Source organism: Cyprinus carpio, chromosome A25 (assembly GCF_018340385.1).
Source record: "Cyprinus carpio isolate SPL01 chromosome A25, ASM1834038v1, whole genome shotgun sequence".
NCBI lineage: Eukaryota > Metazoa > Chordata > Actinopteri > Cypriniformes > Cyprinidae > Cyprinus > Cyprinus carpio.
In genome coordinates this window covers 14,891,341-14,909,886 of record NC_056596.1, presented here as the reverse complement: position 1 = coordinate 14,909,886, position 18,546 = coordinate 14,891,341, and the positions used below count along the sequence as shown (strand labels likewise).

The 18,546-nt window shown below is 35.8% G+C and overlaps 1 protein-coding gene across 4 annotated transcripts in view; it reads left to right on the top strand.

Annotated features, from left to right (window-relative positions):
* LOC109053360 (MOB kinase activator 2-like) overlaps positions 1-18,546 on the top strand; it is a 48,060-nt gene that overhangs the window by 4,058 nt on the left and 25,456 nt on the right. The window contains exon 1 of one of the 4 annotated variants that reach the window (XM_042715685.1): positions 13,116-13,243. The exons of 1 other annotated variant lie outside the window; for it this stretch is intronic. In XM_042715685.1, the coding sequence (XP_042571619.1) occupies positions 13,227-13,243 (17 nt within the window). In that variant the 5' untranslated portion in view covers positions 13,116-13,226. Of the gene's footprint in view, positions 1-13,115; positions 13,244-13,459; positions 13,665-15,795; positions 16,167-18,546 lie in introns of those variants that run through there. 2 more of the 4 variants (XM_019070758.2, XM_019070760.2) reach the window with 2 other exon arrangements.

Below are 18,546 nucleotides of genomic sequence, written 5' to 3'. Positions count from 1 at the left end.
TGAGTGAGTGAGAGGAGACATATTTTAATTGCGCGCACTCTCTCCAGACGAGAGCAGCATGTATCTGAGCACGCTTGTCTGGTTTTGTAACAAAGCAAAGGAAATCTGCGTGCGAGCGGACAGATTCGCGCTCGCGCATTATTTTAATGTGCTTTCGCTCTCGCTGCTGCTTCTGCACCGCATACACATACTGTATACGCACTGCAGACGGAGTACGTGTGAACCTTGGGCAATAAATATATTTCAGCACCTGAGGCACCGCTACAATGAGCTCTATGACCAATGCATGGCAAAAAAAAAAAAAATAAATAAAAAACAATGGACGGGTTTTGTTTTATTTTATTTTTTTTAGATTTTTTTTTTTTTTTTTTTTTTTTTTTTGCCATATGTCTAGATATTTTGTTTGACATCTTTACTTAGTGATTATTTTGACTTGTGTCTGTTCTAGAGGCATGTTACAACTTTTTGACAAAGCTCTCATTGGTTTTCTTTTGGAAATATGTTTCAAATTTATACTGTAAAGCATGTCTGTGTGTCAAAATCGTGATTAAAATCGAAATCGTAAAATTGATCAAAAAATTGTGATAGGTTTTTTTTGTCCATATAGCACAGCCCTAACTTGCAGTCACTTTGTGACTTCAAAAAGATGTCACCCATCAACACCTTCAGGGTGTTGACTATCTGTTGCCATAGACTTTTCTGACTGACTTAAGTGCTTTCCATATACAAAAGTAAAAGCTATACAAATAAGCACAGGCAAGATGAAACATGAAACAGAGCATCATTTTGAGAGTGTTTCTCTGCTGTCTGACAGATCACAAGTGGCTTCAGCCTCTGGTTATAGACAGAAGGTCAGACATTGTCAGGCATTCCTATGGGTTTATGCCATCATACAGCTGGTTTAACATGTCCAAAGCAATCACCATACATTCACATTCCTATCTCATTACATAAACATCCTCTGTTGAACTGCTGCTACTTTTTTGTCTGTTTTGACCGCATAAAGCATCATGCTGGCTACTGCAGGCTGGTAGGCCAAATCCTTTCCTGTTTTGATGTCTTGTATAAGTGGCATTTTGGCTTCGGCCCTGTGATTCATCCAGCATTCAGGCAAAAGTACAGGTTGAACTGTGCTGATTCCAACTCACAAGCAAATTTATCAATAAAGGCAACATGAAAGTGACTGAATATTATTCAAGAAATTATTTAGGTCAGGACTTGTTTTTACTTGATTTTCACAACCCAATCTTAATAAGGAATATTATTAAGGAATCGCCACTTTGTAAAATATATTTTTGAAAAATGGAACCAGTGATGTCAGCAAATTGTACAAAAACAAACAGATGAGATGACTTCTTACAGTGTGGAGAATAAAACAGCCAGTATATAAATTCCCTGCTTGTGCAGCCTTGGTTTTGTAAGCAGTTTTTATTATTATTATTGTTACTGTTATTATTATTATTTCTTTCTTTCTTTCTTTCTTTCTTTATTTATTTATTTATTTATTTTTAAGTAGCTGTACCAACTTGGTTATTGGCCAATTTTATTTTATTTATTTTTTTTTTGGTCAAGCTTATTGGTTATTGGCAATAACGTCAGTAATTATCCCCGTTTCTGTAATCAGCAATAACGTCAGTAATTATCCCCTTATCTTATAATACCAATAATGTCAGTAATTATCCCCGTTTCTGTAATCAGCAATAACGTCAGTAATTATCCCCTTATCTTATAATGCCAATAACGTCAGTAATTATCCCCGTTTCTGTTATCAGCAGTAACGTCAATAATTATCACCTTCTCTGTTATCAGCAATAATGTCAGGAATTATCACCTTATCGGTTATTGGCAATAAAATTTAAGTAATTATCAGCTTATTGGTTATCGGCAATAACATGGCAATAACAATTATCACTTTATATGTTATCGGCAATAATATATCAGTAATTTTCAGCTTATTGGTTATCGACAACAATATGTCAGTAATTATCACCTTATCTGTTATCGGCAATCACATTTCAATAATTTCATCTTATCGGTTATTGCAATAACATGTCAGTAAAGCAGCTTATCGGTATCTGCCAGAATTTTAATATCAGATTTTATGTTGTCTTTAATTTGCTTAGACAAAAGGTCTGTAAAGAAACAGTCAGGTTCTGTCAGGGGACAGGTTAACATTCTTGCTTGAATGCTAGCAATAGTTTTATAGACTTTATAAGGAGGGCACTTGACACACATAGAATGGAGCACAGAACTTTAATTGGAGTGGAGATTTCCATTATGTAGAAAAAAAATAGCGATTACAGAAAGGCCGGAGGGAAGGAAGTGCTGTCCACTGGGTGGAGGGAGCCATTGTTTTCAGAGCAGTGCTTTATTGGAACTGTGTCAGATTTTACAATAGCCGTGATGTTTATTATTCCAGGTCAAGATTTTATGACTGGTCAACTTCAGTTATTAGTTATGTATTTTGCTATATTGTGTAAACATTTACACACAGTATTTTTAAAATGTATTTGTTTCCTGTAGACTGTAAGTAGACAGTGATTCTACAAATGTAAAGTTAGTGCTGTACATGGAATAAAAAGGAAGTAAACTGTGATTAGTTAAGGTCTGATGAATGACGCCATTATTATTTTCAGTCTTGAGAACGGTTTTTGATTTTGTTTTTTGGTGAATTATGGCAGTGTGCTTTCCTTCTGAAAGGTCCTAGTCTATCCTTGTGGTTTGTGTTTGTTTTACTTGGCATTGTTGCTTACTTGCTTGTTTGCTTGCAAATTCTATACTTTGACAGAACCGACAATACTAGTACATTTCAAAACAAGCCAAACGTTGAGTAATATTAAGCTCTATTGTATTTACTCCCATAGATCTTACATGATGCATTATTTCAATTTAAATAAAATATAATGCAGGTTTTTTTTTTTTTTTTTTTTTTTTTTTTTGCACCTTATGCTTGTTTATGGGTTAGCGGCACTCATTTTTGTACACATCTCTTAATTTATTCAAAACTACATAAAAAAAGCAAATTCATACATACAGTGTCTTGAGTCTTTTCTTAAAGAAAAAAATCACAAAACGTCTCTGCTTAATAACATTTTAAAAACTGTTGTTCGCCAAAGTCACATGGTGCAACCAATGTGCAAATAAAACGAAAAAATTTATAATAACAGTGAAAACCCCTGGCAAACCCCAGTGACTGTCAAGATCAATAAATCTCTATAATTTAAAAATTTTATGACAAGGCAAAGCAAATGCAGGTTATAAAATGTCTTATGGCGCAACAAAAAAAAAAAAAGAATTTATTAATATGTCAAGATATTCATTAAATAATATACTTTTTTTATCTTGGAATATTAAAAACTTAGAAATGGGCTCATAAAATCATAAGAAATACATGAAGTAAATTTCTAAACTTGTTTTCAACTAGACAAGTTAACTTAAACTAGAAAAAAAAATTGTTTTCTTTATCGTTGACACATTGATTCAAGTAGGTGTAGTGCAAGACTGACACTCTTGTGATTACGGATTAGCTTTTGTGACTGGGTTAACCTGTTTTATTTTAAGTGCACTGCTAACAATTAGCTCATAGGGTTCACATAGTCATTAGCACTGTAAAGCAAACATCAACACACAAAATGTCAACAAACTAGCTTTCTAAAAGAGACTTGAGGTAGCTTATGAAATGTTGGGTCAAACAGACTCTTAAGAGCCTTGATCAATCTATTAAAACCAAAAACAAACCCTTATGCATTGACTTTTTGTCAGAGTCTTTGTGATGGGCTGTCGAGGAGGAATGTCTGCTGTCAGCCAATGAGCTCTGATTAGACAGAAGGTCATGCTTTTTTTATTTGATTTGGTCCTGAGGTACAGTATGTCTTGTCCTTTCACTCATTTTAACTGCATATTTATGTATATTTATGCTGCTGTTATTATTAAAACATCGTCATGCCTTTTGGCTTGCATGTCAGGACAGGTTCTTTTGAACTTCTTAATATCGGTTCCCTTTCGAATGGGAACTCTATGCTGCACCACCTAGATGGCGCTATTGCAGATGCCTTTTTCATGACCGGTGTCTGAAACATGAGTCTAAACATAACAATGAACTTGACATTGGTGGGCAGGAGTCTATGACATAACTGGTGCGGCCGAAACTATAAAAGGGCACCTGAAAAGTACGTCATCCTCTTTCTTGTCTTCAGGAGACTGTCTGTTTCAGTGTGTCTAAACACGCATCTGTAAAGGCTGATTTATACTTCTGCGTCGGACCTACACCATAGCCTTTACGCTGTTAGCTATGTGTCAGTTTTCATTTATACTTCTGCGTTGTTGTCCGCAGGCCTCTTCTCACTAAAGAGAGTTATTAAGGCCTCCACTCACCAGAGATAAGCATAATCTCTCGTTTTAGAGAGTCGTCATGCTGAGGCCTCCGCTCCTAGAGTTTGGCTAGGTATTGGCTTGGCAGAATGAAGTGTTGCTAGGTCGCCTTTAATTGAGAGATTTGGTATTTCTCTACTCTGCAGAGCTTTGCAAGCCAGTTGGCTCTGAATTTTAGGCTCTCTGTGAGCCTTCTTGGATGCTGGCCTCAATAATAAGAACGTAGTTAGGTTTCCTGTCTCCTTTTGAGGCTTCCGTTCTTGAGAAGCTCCAGTCTATGATCACATTGCTGGTGCAGGGGTGAGGACTACTTTGAGACTTAGTTTGGCCAATAAGGGACTCAACCCTTCAGCATGACAGCATGGGTATACTGTTCACCTCAGGTTATGCATGTAAGCATGGTTCCCTGAGAGGGGGAACGAGATGCTGCGTCCCTTTGCCATGCTTCAGGAATTCCTGCACGTCTCCTTCAGACAGGAAGAGGATGACATTTTTTACAGGTCCTCTTTAATACTCTCGGCCACACCAATTTTGACATCATTGGCTGCCGCCTGCCAATGTCAAGTTCATTGGTGTGTTTAGACTCATGCTTCAGACATCGGTCATGCCGGAGGCATTCCCCATAGTACCCACTAGGGGATGCAGCGTCTTGTTCCCCTTTTCTGGAACCATGGTTACATGCGTTTTATTCGGCAGTTTTAAAATAATAACCCTTTTCAGTCAAAGCTTCTTAATATACACATAAAGCATAAAAAGCTATTTAAAGGGCTTTCTAATGCAACCAGAAGCGAAGATTTGCCACTGACCATGGCTTAATGATTTTCAAAGGGATTTGACAGTTCAGTGAACTCTTACTGTACAAAAGTGTGTTTGATAGTTTCTACTGGTTTTCTCATTTATTGCTATTGCTGTTATTGTCATTCAGGGTCAGTGCTGTGTGTTTCATGTATGTTAACATGATTTATGCGTACTGGACGTCATGCATAAGGATTCTTGATGTAGGCTATCATGTGTTCATGGAACTTTTTTTAATCAATATTAAGATATTCACCATTTTTTTAAACGTCTGTTTAAAAAACTTGAAAAAGATTCTGTTTTTGACTACAATAGTTTAGATATTTTTTTTTTTCAGGTTATCTCTCAATTAATATGACTTGAAAAGCTGCATGCATAATAATTATTAAGGAATTAGAAAAATGCTGTTTAGATTAGCGCTGTTTTCCAGTTTTACCTTCATTTAACTCAACAGAAAGATCATCCATGTACAAACTGAAAAGAAGGGATGACAATATTCCACCTTACCAAACGCCATTTGTCATATAAAAGGATATATATATATATATATATATATATATATATATATATATATATATATATATATATATATTATATATATATATATAGTACAGTCATGCAACTTTTGAAATGTACAATTATTTTTTTTTATCTTTTTAATAGAAAACACTATTATAATAACTAAATATTATAATTATAATAATAATAACTAATTATTATTATTTATTTATTTACTTATTTATTTATTATTGGACAATGTATATTTATTAAGTAATCAGTTTCAGAATAAATTATTTAAAAATAAATATAACATTCATTCATTCATTTCAGAACAAAAACAGTTTGTTTATTAACCAATATCACCTTTAACTTCTTTGACTTGTGTGCTGGGTAATTATTAAAGGGAGGATTGCAATACATCCAGCCAATAGACAGCAAGACAAGGTCAGATAAGTTCACATTCCTGTGCCATTGGCATTGAGTCAAACCCAAAGCTCATTCGTACAGCTGCAGTCATAGGTGCTGATATTACTGGTCTACCCGCAAGCTCCTGCCATTCAGCAAAATAATGAGCCTTGTAAATAGAGGCATCTCTGGACATGGTTTATCATAATGTTAGGAGTTATATATGGATGAATTAATTGATTTAGAAATTTATTTTAATTTTATTTATTGTTATTTAATTAATTAACTAATTTTAAACTTTATTTAATTATTTATTATTTTTTGTTTTTTTATGTTTTATTTTTATAATTTATTTTTAAATGTTTTTATTTATTAATTTATAAACTGCCCTTGCCTCATTGTAATTAAAGAGAATGCATTGAGTCTGAATGAGAATTTGACTGAGTTTTCTTGATTTTCCTTTCATATCCGTTCCCAATCATTCTAAAAGCAAAAGTATTCATTGCTAAATGTCTCAAAGGAACTACAGATTCAAAAGAGCGATAGAAAATGTTGAGGAGGTGCGTAACGTCTTTCGCATCTCTCTGTGGATGTGGCCTCTAAACTGTCACTATTGAGAACAAATCTTGTTCTTTTCAGACAGGAAATAATCCATTTGCGATTCACAATATGGATCCTGAATTACTCGCATGCTGACGTTAAATATAACAATGCTGTGGCCGTGAGACAGAACAGACATACATTTATTGCATAGATCTACGTCAGTTTATTTCTTACTTGATATCTCTGTATAAACAGCTTGTGAAGCATTGTGCAAAATGTGATGCTGTGTTTGGCCTTCACTGCAGTATAGAACAGTTGTCTTATTTGGCAGTTAGTGGTCTTTAGCAAGTAAAAGCTTGACAGCTGCAGGACGCCCCAAAATGACCTCAGACAGACAGTTACAATAACTGCTTGTCTTGTTTTTGAACCTTGAGGTTTCTGTTCTCTATTAAACTGACACAGTTGTGGTGTAACTTGTGATTTAAGTTGTATTTTCCATTATTAGTGTTTATTGGTTTAATAGTCAGCCATGCAAATGCAGGTTTCTTCAGTTTCTTCTTTCTCTTTCTTTCTCTTTCTTTCCCCTTTTTTTTTCTCTCATGTCTGAAATGTGTTTGCAGAACTATGTGAAACTCCTTGTGTCAGATATTCAGTTTATGAAACAGAAATGAAACCATACACGGTATAATGACTTCAAGTGTTATGCTCTAGATTACAGGATATTGCAACGAAACAAAACAGTTACACTAATTTTCCAGCAAAAACCACATAGTTCAGAAACAGGGTCTGAAACATGAAGAAAACCACCTGATAAAGAGTTTCATAATCATTCATGTGGATTGTGGGAGGGCTACTAAAGTGATAGTTCACCAAATTAAGAAAAACATCCTGTCATCATTCACTCATCCTCATGTCAGTGCACCCATACGACTTGCAAAAAGAGTAGTTTAGCAGAATGTCTAGGCTGCTCTTTTCCATACATTGAAGGGGAAAAATGGACAAAAACACACAATAAAAGTACTTCATATGACTTATATGATCTGTTATATTTCCCAAGTCTTCTGAACCCCTATGTGTTCCCCTAAAAGTATGTTATGTCCTCATTTATACATTAGATGGCAGCACTTCATCACCTCCAATCATAACTGCATCCTCTCTCTAAAACTATATATGTATGCTACTACTGTAAAATAAATATTATGCCCTTAATGCCTATTTTTTTTTGGCATATTTATACGTTTATACCTGCTATTTCTCCAGTTTGATGGTTCATTTTCACAGTTTACCAGTCTGTTTCAAAGCAAAATGAAAGATGTTATGTAATGGCTCCTTTCTGTATTTAAAAGTGATGTTGGAGCATTTTGGGAAGTCATGATTGGAATGTTTTAGAGGAGTGAGAAGAACACAGCGGCTGTTATAGTCTCTACTTAGCCTCCCACTGATGTTATCATATTAAACTTCTGTCAAAACTAATATCACATTATTCAGCTGTTTATCCAAACATAAATTGAGGTACATAAGTTCGTCAACTTTTTCCTGGCGCCAAATAGTTTACGGCGTCTGAGGTTTCATTGACTCTGCTGGTATAATCAGGGTTTGGAATCGTGCGTCGCTTCATCATAGTGTTGACTCTGCCACCAAAATCTTGTTATGTTAATTAGGTTAGTGAGGCAACAAATAGAAATAATATTTGATGTATTATTCTCTATCTTTTCTTCTGTAATTAGGCCTGTTATGAGTCTCAGTGCTGCGCAAAACAGCAGAGGCTCTGAGGCTCATCCGTGTGTGTGTGTGTGTGTGTGTGTGTGTGTGTGTGTGTGTATGTATATATATATATATATATATATATAATATATATATATATATATATATATAAATATATATATATATATACAGTACATGTCAAAAGTTTGGAAAATTACTATTTTTAATGTTTTTGAAAGAAGTTTCTTCTGCTCATCAAGCCTGCATTTATTTGATCAAAAATACAGAAAAAACAGTAATATTGTGAAATATTATTACAACTTAAAATAATAGTTTTCTATTTGAATATACTTAAAAAAAAAAAATTATTCCTGTGATGCAAAGCTGAGTTTTCAGCATCATTACTCCAGCCTTCAGTGTCACATGTAACATCCAGTCTATCACATGATCATTTAGAAATCATTCTAATATTCTGATTTATTATGAGTGTTGGAAACCGTTCTGCTGTCTAATATATTTGATGAATAAAAGGTTTAAAAAGAACTGCATTTATTAAAAATAAAAATAAAAATTCTAATATTATATATTCTAATAATATATTTTCTTTACTATCACTTTTTATATCAAATTTAACACATCCTTGCTGAATAAAAGTATTGATTTTATTTAAAAAAAAGAAAGAAAAAAAAAATTACTGAACCCAAAATTACTGACCAGTAGTGTATATTTTTATTACAAAATATTTATATTTTAAAAACATAGCTTCTTTTTTTTTTTTTTACTTTTTATTTATCAAAGTATCCTAAAAAAGTATCACATGTTCTGAAAAAATATTAAGCAGCAGAACTGTTTCCAACTTTGATAATGAATCATCATATTAGGATGATTTCTAAAGGATCATGTGATAATGATCCTAAAAATTCAGCTTTGCATCACAGAATGTATTTTTGATCAAATAAATGCAGGCTTGATGAGCAGAAGAAACTTCTTTCAAAAACATTAAAAATAGTAATGTTTCCAAACTTTTGACCTGTACTGTATATATATATAAGTACTACAGTATTTCTGCATGAATAAGACGTGTAATAATCTGCAAGGGTAGTTTCTAAGCAAATAAAGGCCTTTCTCACATTGGCTAATGTTAAAGGGGTCATCGGATGGCCATTTTCCACAAGTTGATATGATTCTTTCTTAATGAAAATTCTGTAACATAGTTTGGTTAAAATTTCTCAGTGGTAGTGTAAAAAACACCTTTTTTACCCTGTCGAAAACAGCTCTTTTCACAGGAAGCCGTTTTGTGGCATTTTCCTTTAAATGTTAATGAGCTCTGCTGACCCCGCCCCTCTCTTCCGAGCTGCTTTCAGAGGGACTGTTTACTTTAGCCCCATTCATCGTGAAACTTGCTAATTAGCACATTATTAGGAAAGGTGATTTGCAAAGATTCATTAAAAAACCTTATACTCACTTCTTCTGTTGGTGAAGCTGGACTATGAATGAATCGTGCGAAGATAGACGCATTTATGTAGATCCAGGGCGCATTCTCTTCAAAAACAAATGTAATCCACTGCGAGTTCAGCGGCGCAGATGTCGGGAGTAAATGACGACTGTTCTGTTCATTATTACATCCAACAACAGAACACCTCAATCGCTTAGGAGAGTCTTTTTTTTTTAATTTTGTTCTGTGGTTGAAAAATTGAGGGATTGTTGAAGTTAATCAGGGTGGAGCTAAGGTAAGACGCTAGTCCAGTCTGTGCTGAAACGCTACTGTCAATCAAACTTTAGTGGGAGGGGCCTGTATGTTCTTGTTTACAACGTGAGATGGGATCGGTTTGATTTGAGGGGTGGGTATTTTTTTTGGTTGATTAAAAAAAAAAAACACTGGGTGGATTTTTATCATTATAGAGTGGCACACACTCCCAACACACATTTCAGTTCAAACAACTTGTAAAAGTACATGAACCATCCGATGACCCCTTTAAAGTCCACCATCGGGAGAACACTGAACAACCAGAGTTGCAAGGAGAACGCCACTGCTCTTCATCAGTTACAAGAAATGTCTAGCTGCAGTTATCGCTGCAAAAGGGAGTCATACCAGATATGAAAGCAAAGATTCACATACTTTTGCCACTGACAGATATGTAACACTAGATCATTTTCTCAATAAATAAATTACAAAGTATATATTTTTGTCTTATTTGTCTGATTGGGTTCTCTAGATAAATCTTAAAATAATTATAGATTAGATATAGGTCTGTTAAAATATTTAATAAATATTGTTAAAATTAATAAAAAGATTTAATATGAAATTACATTACATAAATATCAAATGTGTGTGTGTGTGTGTTGTGTATGTGTGTGTATATGTGTATATATATATATATATATAAATAAATATTATTATTATAAGTTAATATAATAACTAAGCAGAGATAGATAAAGCAATCTCCCCGGAATGCTATTTTGATTTTGTGTGATGGAAGATTTGACTTTATTCTCCTCTTAGCATTTTTCTTGGTCTTCCATCTTGTTCTCGAACATGACATTAACCTTATACCCTAGTGATGAATGGTGCATGTGGGAGACTTGCCCTTGAGTTTTGTAACCGTTTGGCAGGCAAAATTTCCCAAATCTGCATGTCTCTGAAATATTGAGCATTAGTTCTGCTGAAAACAGTAGGCTCTTGCCGCAGATACAGAGTAAGCAGCCTTGTATTTCAGAGTTATTTGAAATGTGATAAGAATAGCTTTTCAGCTTCAAAACTCAACATATTGCCATTAAAGCACAAGGTTTAGCCACAACTAGATGTACTGCTTATGAAACTGGTGTGTGTGTGTGTTTGTTTGTGTGTGTGTGTGTGTGTGTGTGTGTGTGTGTGTGTGTGTGTGTGTGTGTGTGTGTGTGTGTGTGTGTGTGTGTGTGTGTGTGTGTCCATGTTGCACAGTAAATAGCAGTTTGTCCCAGGATTGTATGGCTGGTTTGTCCTGGTGCATTTATGGTTCTCGCTGAGGATTGCATAACTCTTTGCAAACTGCAGCCGCAGGCATCGATTACTCAGGACACTGCTAGCTAGCTGTAATTATAATGATGGTCCTGCCAGCCTGTTGGATTATAAGCTCTCCGCAAGAGACTCCCCTACAAAGAGAGAAATATATTCATCATATTCTGTGTGATCGCCACAAGGCACACACTGCAGGGTCTATAAGATTACAACTGTATGAACTGGCTCCCTTTCAAGTCATGAGTGTGCATCTGAATACGCCACACCCTACAGGATGTTGAATAGGAATTTGAACCGGAAGGTCAGGTAAAGAGTTTCATTAAATGGCATCTCATAGAAATTAAAGACAGCCACACATGTGAGGAGTTTCATGAGTCCAACACGAATATGCAGGAAAACATTCATGTTTTGTTTTTTTATTTAAGGTAATAAACAAATAAAGTTTTATTTAAGCACTTTTGTGTGTATATATTTAACACAAATTTCTATCAAATTTCTGTATGTATGATCAAATAAATGTTTGTGGTTAAATCACACTGAAAGATGAAATTTATTCACTGATCTATATAATATTAAATTAATTACTATTAATATTATTAAAATTATAATAATAATAATATAGATCAATGAATTTTTATTTCTTAGAAATAAATTAAATGTCAATTCAGTTTAAATTCATGTTTATTTGTAAAGCAAGAAATGAAAAAGTAATACATCCAGAAAATATAAAATATAAACCATTAAAATAGTTCACCTAAAAATGAAAATTTGCTGAAAATGTACTCACCCTCAGGCCATTTAAGATGTGGATGAGTTTGTTTCTTCATGGGAACAGATTTGGAGAAATTTTACATTACATCACTTGCTCACCAGTGGATCAATGGGTGCCGTCAGAATGAGAGTCCAAACAGCTGATAAAAACATCAAAATTAACATCTTTTGAAGCAAAAGCTCCTTGTTTGTAAGGAACAAATCCATTGCTTACAGGCAAAATATGAGTCCTCTATTCATAACATTGCTTTTTCGAGTGTAAAAGTGTCTCGTCTGAATCAGGAGAGAAATATGCACAGATCAAGCACCATTTACAAGCAAAAATTAGTCGCTAAAAGCTGTAATCACGAGAGTTGTGATATACAATATTATTTTCATTTTTATATTTTTATTACCATTCCCCCTATGCTCGCTAAAAGTGATTATAAGTCTGATTAGTTTCCTGATTCAGATAGATAGTTTTAATGTCAGATGATATCATGATTTTCCCTTACCGAATGTCGTATCTTGTCAGCAATAACCTGTCCATGGACTTTTTTGATTACTGCCAGTTTAAGTGCCAGCGATGCAATGTTCTCCACTGAATAACATTAGGCTATATTTGTCCCAAGACGTTTTTAATGTGCATAATGACTTCACCCTGGGCTGGAAGATTGTGTAGTGTGCATCTTTTCAGGGAAACAATTGTCTTTCTGTGGCTCCAATAAATTATGCATGCTTCACATAGAGAATTAATATAGAGCACGCTTTATCATAACATTTTGTTGTGTTTAAAAAAAGAAAAAAAAAATTAAACACCAAAATTAAAATTAATATATGCCAATTTTATGGTCATTCTTGAAGTGAACTTTTGGTGATTAAATAAACCATTTTACACTGATACATGAAAGATGTGCTCTTCTTTTTGTTGCTTTCAGAGATGTACTGCTCTCACTTTTGGTCTGGATCTATTTTTAGTCTGGCTCTTTAAGTTAATTGGAACCAGACGGTGTTGCTGTATTGGGTGGGGTCTCGGTTGAGACCTTTCTAAAGTATATCATTATGGCTATTTTTAGCTCTTCCCGATATGTCTTGGGAAACAGCTAAAACTTATCTTACAGAAGGATCCTTTGAGCTTTCACTGTTTGGAAGAAGATAAATGGATGGAAGTGGGTGGTATGAGCCCAACATTTTTCTTTCTCTCCCTCTGTACACACATAAATACATTAAAACGCAAACTCTGTCTGGCAAAACATTCTCTCTTTGTTTGCCAGTTTCCACGCGCAGTCATGCCGCAGTTTCGCCAAAAGAAACGTATCTGAGACAAAACATAACCTTTTATTGTCCTAAATAACTTAACAGACACACAGTGAGGTGTTAATCTGCTTCTCATCCCTGTGTCTGATTTTAAGCCAGTCCTACTGAGACAAACGGGCATTAGAGGCGGTCTCGTACTCAGGACTCCCCTCTCTTTGTGTTTCAGCAGCTTACTGTAACACTTCGTTAGCAGCCTGATATTTACAGTTCTGGATTTAATCGTCAAATTTTTATCAACCAAAATGAGGTTCAAACGGAACGGTTCGTACACCTTAAATAGGTAAGCACTTTAAAATCGAACTGGCGTAATTGACTCGAATGACTTGTATTCAGGTTTTTTTCTCGCCAAATGTTGAGTTTGCTTCTTTTGTTTGTTTTTAAACGCATGTTAACCGTTCGCGTTCTAATTTCAGAACGTTCCATAAAGCCACATGTGTTACATTACGCGCTTCCGTACGGTCACGCAGGGCGTTTGAAAAGTCCGCGTTTCCACTGCACGAGACTCTTTCAAAAGCGTTTAAATTGACTGTGACCTTACAAATACTAGTGTTTTAGTAAGGCTTAATGTGTAACGAACGCTTGCAGCCGCATGCATTGATTTTGCAGCGTTGTTAAGTTTACGAACTTGTTCCATGGTTTAAAACCTCCACGTTTTCTCTTAACGAAACCATGAAACCCAGGCAGTGTTGGGTTTGATTTCGTGGAATAAACCAGTAAACCTGTAAATCTTGCTTTTAGGAGGGAGGGGTGTTACTTTTCTCCCATTTCCATTGAGAGAACCGAAACGAACGCATAGCATCACCGGTAAACCAGTAATAAAAACACCGAAAATCTCAGACACCGAATATTTCAGAACACCGTTCCTACTGTTTGACCAGTCCATTCATAGTCAGATCATTAGGACACAAGACACATGCACTTTCTCTGCTCATGTTATTTACCATGCTTTCCTGCTCTATTTAAGAAGAAAATTCACTAGTTGTTTACTCATGTAACCTTATTCTGGCTTTAAATTGAATGTTTTAATTAGCACTTAAAGATCATGCAGGATTAATTTCTACTATCTCAATTTTCCATGGAACTTTCCTCTGGTGTTCCCACAACATGTTGCTTCTTCCTGGAAAACGGTTGTCCTCTTTGAAGCCTTGTCATCACAAAGGGAAGGTTCTTATCACACAGGCTTCTGCTTCGTAATCAGTCAGGGATAACATCACCGAGTCTGGGAGAAGATCACTGTGGTTGCTGCTTTGTTAATGCAGAGAGGGTTAAGATTTAAAACTGATGCTTGAGGTCTCCTCTCAGTGGTTTTAGATTGACACAATAGGTGAAAAAAAAACAAAAACCTACCAATAAAAGTAGTCAATATGACTCGTACTATATTCTAAGTCTTCTGAAAGTTTTATAAAACTAACATATAAGCTGGTGTGGGAACATTGACACACTGGTCATTGACAGAAGGTTAGACTATCAATATGCTATCAATGTATAACAATATACATTTTAGTCTGTTTGCCAGGAATAAAGTGCACAAGCCATGTGGACCACTTTAATAGTGGTTTAATTGTGATGTTTGGCCTATTTGGAGCTTGACCGACATGGTTCCTATCCATAACTGGCGTGTGGAAAAGTGCATAAAGATTCTTCAGTATTTTTTATTTTCTTTCACATGAAAAAAAAAAATAACACACATTTTGAAATATGGAGGTTACTACTTGTTAGTTCAACTGAGAAATAACACTGTCTCTGTGACAAGTCTAGGCTCTCTAAATGGAAAAACAAAAGCAAATCAGGATGTGAACTTCAACCAATGCTGTGAGTTTTGGACTAATTGTTTGTCTGAACAATGAGAGATGGGAAATCTTTAGGATTAAGCTTAGAGTAGAACATTATTTTTTGCTAAACTACCAGAAAATATTTTGTTTTATTTGGTTTTATATTAATACGAGATTAAGTCATTTTCCTGTTGTTTCCATGTAACTCCTTGTGCCAGAAATTAATAAATTTATTTATTTATTATTTTTTTAATAACTTTGCCTCCAGAGTTGTATTTTTTTCCCCTCACACTGGTCACTTATGTCTAGGTACTGACCCATGAGGAGTGTTTTTTTTTTTTTTTTTTTTTTTTTTTTTTTGGAACTTATTTTTATTTTATTTTTATTTTTTTCTTAAGAGCATAGAAAGTGTTCATGGGAAGAAAATTTCCCTAAAGGCACCATTTGCAGGGGCTGTTTGGGCCCTTAAAATTTCCTGGCTCAGAATATTCCTGCAGTGAGCCGTCATCGGTTTGCAGCAATACTATTTGCCAACCCAGCGCTCCCGCCTCAAAGTCAGAGCCAACGGGAGACAGGGAGGAAAGGAAGAGAGAGACAGAGAGAGAGAGGGAAGATGGGAGGGGGAAACTGAGGGTATCAGCAGAGAGGAACACACAAGTGCTGAGTGACTGTACGCGTTGTGCTTGCCTGCTGCGGACGCTTGTGTTTGTTTGCTGACTGAAGTGTTGTTCTGTCTGCACCGCGCCAAGGGAAATCGCCACCTAACAAAGCCCCGACTGTGTGCGGTCTAGCAACTGGAAACAGGAGAGGGAGTCAGAAAGTGTGAGGAGAAACAGTTTGGCGCTCCACTGCAGATCTGCGAAGATGCAATGCCAAGAGTTCACACTCTAACGGATGCCGCTTACCTGTAGTACATCTTAAAGCTGGCTCAAGAGAGGACGGGACAGTCTGATTGCTGACTTCACAAGCTGCATGGGGGTTCTAGTGTGTTGTGACTGCTTCTTTTACAGGTATCAAAACTGACAGTTTTGGGATGTTTAATCCTCCTCTTCCGCATGTTTTTCTTGTCCTCTACTGCCTTGGAGTTGAGGATGTTCTTAAAGGTATGCTGGGCAATCAGTCCTATGATGACACCTAGAATCTTCGGCAAGAGAAAGAGCCTTTATCTGAAGTTCAAAATCAATGCAGCTCATGACTTTTTGTAGAGTGTGGTAGCTACAGACCAATGTTGGTTGGGACACTGTGTTCCTAGCTTGCTTTTTGCCAATTGCTAAGGGCAGACTTTGCCCTCTCCAGTGTTAGTTTCGACCTCTGCCTCGATTTGGAAAGTTTAGCAAGTGGGCTCAAAAAATAGTGAATGCTAACAGACCAGTGCGTGCTTTTCATGTGGAAGGCTCGAGAGTTGCTGTTTCCTTTTTTCATTTACATATGGTTGTAGTTTTATTTTACTGCGGTGCTGCTATATATAACAACTCGCTAAAGTTCCAGGGTTTTTCAAGGTTGCTCGCCAATGTGAAAAAGTTCCAGATGTATTTGATTAAAAAGTTGAGTTTGTTTTTTGTTGATCTATCTTTCCTTTTTTCTGTCCTCTTCATCTTTCCATCGTTTCTGTCTCCTTTTAGACTCTTGTGTTGATTCAGAGTCATTGTTTATGTTTGGCAAGCTAGAAAACCATCAAACTCTGCTTGATCTGGCAGTGTATTTTGTCTTCTGTGGCTGATATGTTATTGGCTGGCTGGTGTGGATGGATTTCACGTCTTTGTAGTGCAGTATACAAACTCACTGTTTGGTTTTATAATGCCGCCGTCAGGTGGGGTTGTTTAGTCTTTCAAGTTTACATTGCCAATCGTAAGTGTCCTCAGGGATGTTGATTTTGGACACACCTGCTTTCTGCAAAAAATAATTTAACCTCTGTAGTGTCTGATGTTTATATAGCAGCTTGTATATAACCAAAGCTATGCTTAAGTTGCAATAACTGTACTGATAAGTTGGCTGTGTGTAGATGGAAATGTTGTACGTGACCACGCCAGGACTTGAATGAACGGAAAATGCATCCTTGCAAAAATTCATGCTGTATCAAATATAGTGTTGCTAAACTTGTTTAGGTGAAGTCCAACTCCCAAAATCTGTAATCACATCCTGTTTGGGTTTGTGTAAACAGATTTGAGTTACTGTAGTTTTCCATTTAGTGCTTCCTCAAAGGTGGCCAAAAATGTGGCGTAGGATGATTTTGCATGGAAGTGATATGTTATGGGAGTGTAGTCTTAAAAATATTCCAGCACTGTTTGGTTTTTTTGAGTATGCCGTTATCTACGAAGCCATCTGAATGGGGCGTCTGTGTTAATCTGATGCGATTTAATTGGTCTGTGTTGGGCCAGCGGTTTCCTTACTGTCTGCATTCTTCTCTAGCTGTGGGCCAATCTCCTGGGATGATCATGTCTTGGGCTAAAAAGTCCCAGACTTTCAAAAGCAGAAGTCTGAGTTCATGATCTTTGAGGTTTCCTTTTTGATAAAATTAGCATTGTGAGGAATATGTCATGTGCTACGAAAATAATGGCTTTAATTTGGAAGGTGGAAATTTTGATTGGGGTTCAAATTATAATAATGTATTGGTAACCTTATTGCTGTTGTCTAGTAGTAGTTTAAGAAGTAGTAGGGTTTTTCAGTAATTTTGATTTTTGGACACTGATAAGCTTATTTGTAATTCTTGAAAACTAGCAAGTTTTGTACCAAGTTAATAATGAGTAAAAATTTAAAGATTTTGTACTTTCAGCAGCCATCATATCAGCCATAAAAAACTAAAGACTTAGGAGGTAACGCGATGTACTAGATTGCACTTGAACACTACTGTATGTCTTATTTACATTTTTAATTGTCTTAAGTTTTTTTTCTCTAAAAAACAGGCAGTACATTTGCGTCTAGCAATGGACCACCAGTAATCTCTTCCATAGTTTGTCAACGTTGAATAATGTTGGTCATATTATCTGTAGCCCCTTCAGACCTCCAATTCCCCTCTGTCTTGTACCCTTACCTGTCTCTCGTGTGAAAATTACGTAAATGCCTCCTCCCACTGCGATATATCGGCTTGCAGTGATGCCTCTCTCACACTGCCTCAGCATCCTGAGATGCAGCGTGAGCACCTGATAATGCTCTGCTCAGCATGTCGCCCAAGGTCGCTTCATTTCATTTTCTACCTCAGCTGGGAGACTCTGCACACATCCAGCCGTTTTTGACACTTAATCATATCAGCAAAGGATAAATGAATGCTTCAAAAAAGCCGTGTAGGGCATAATCTGTTTTGGCGGTACTATGCAAACCAAATGTCCACCCCTCCCAGTACCAGTTTAATTACCCTAGAGATGTTGTTCATTCTTGACAGATGTGCCCCTT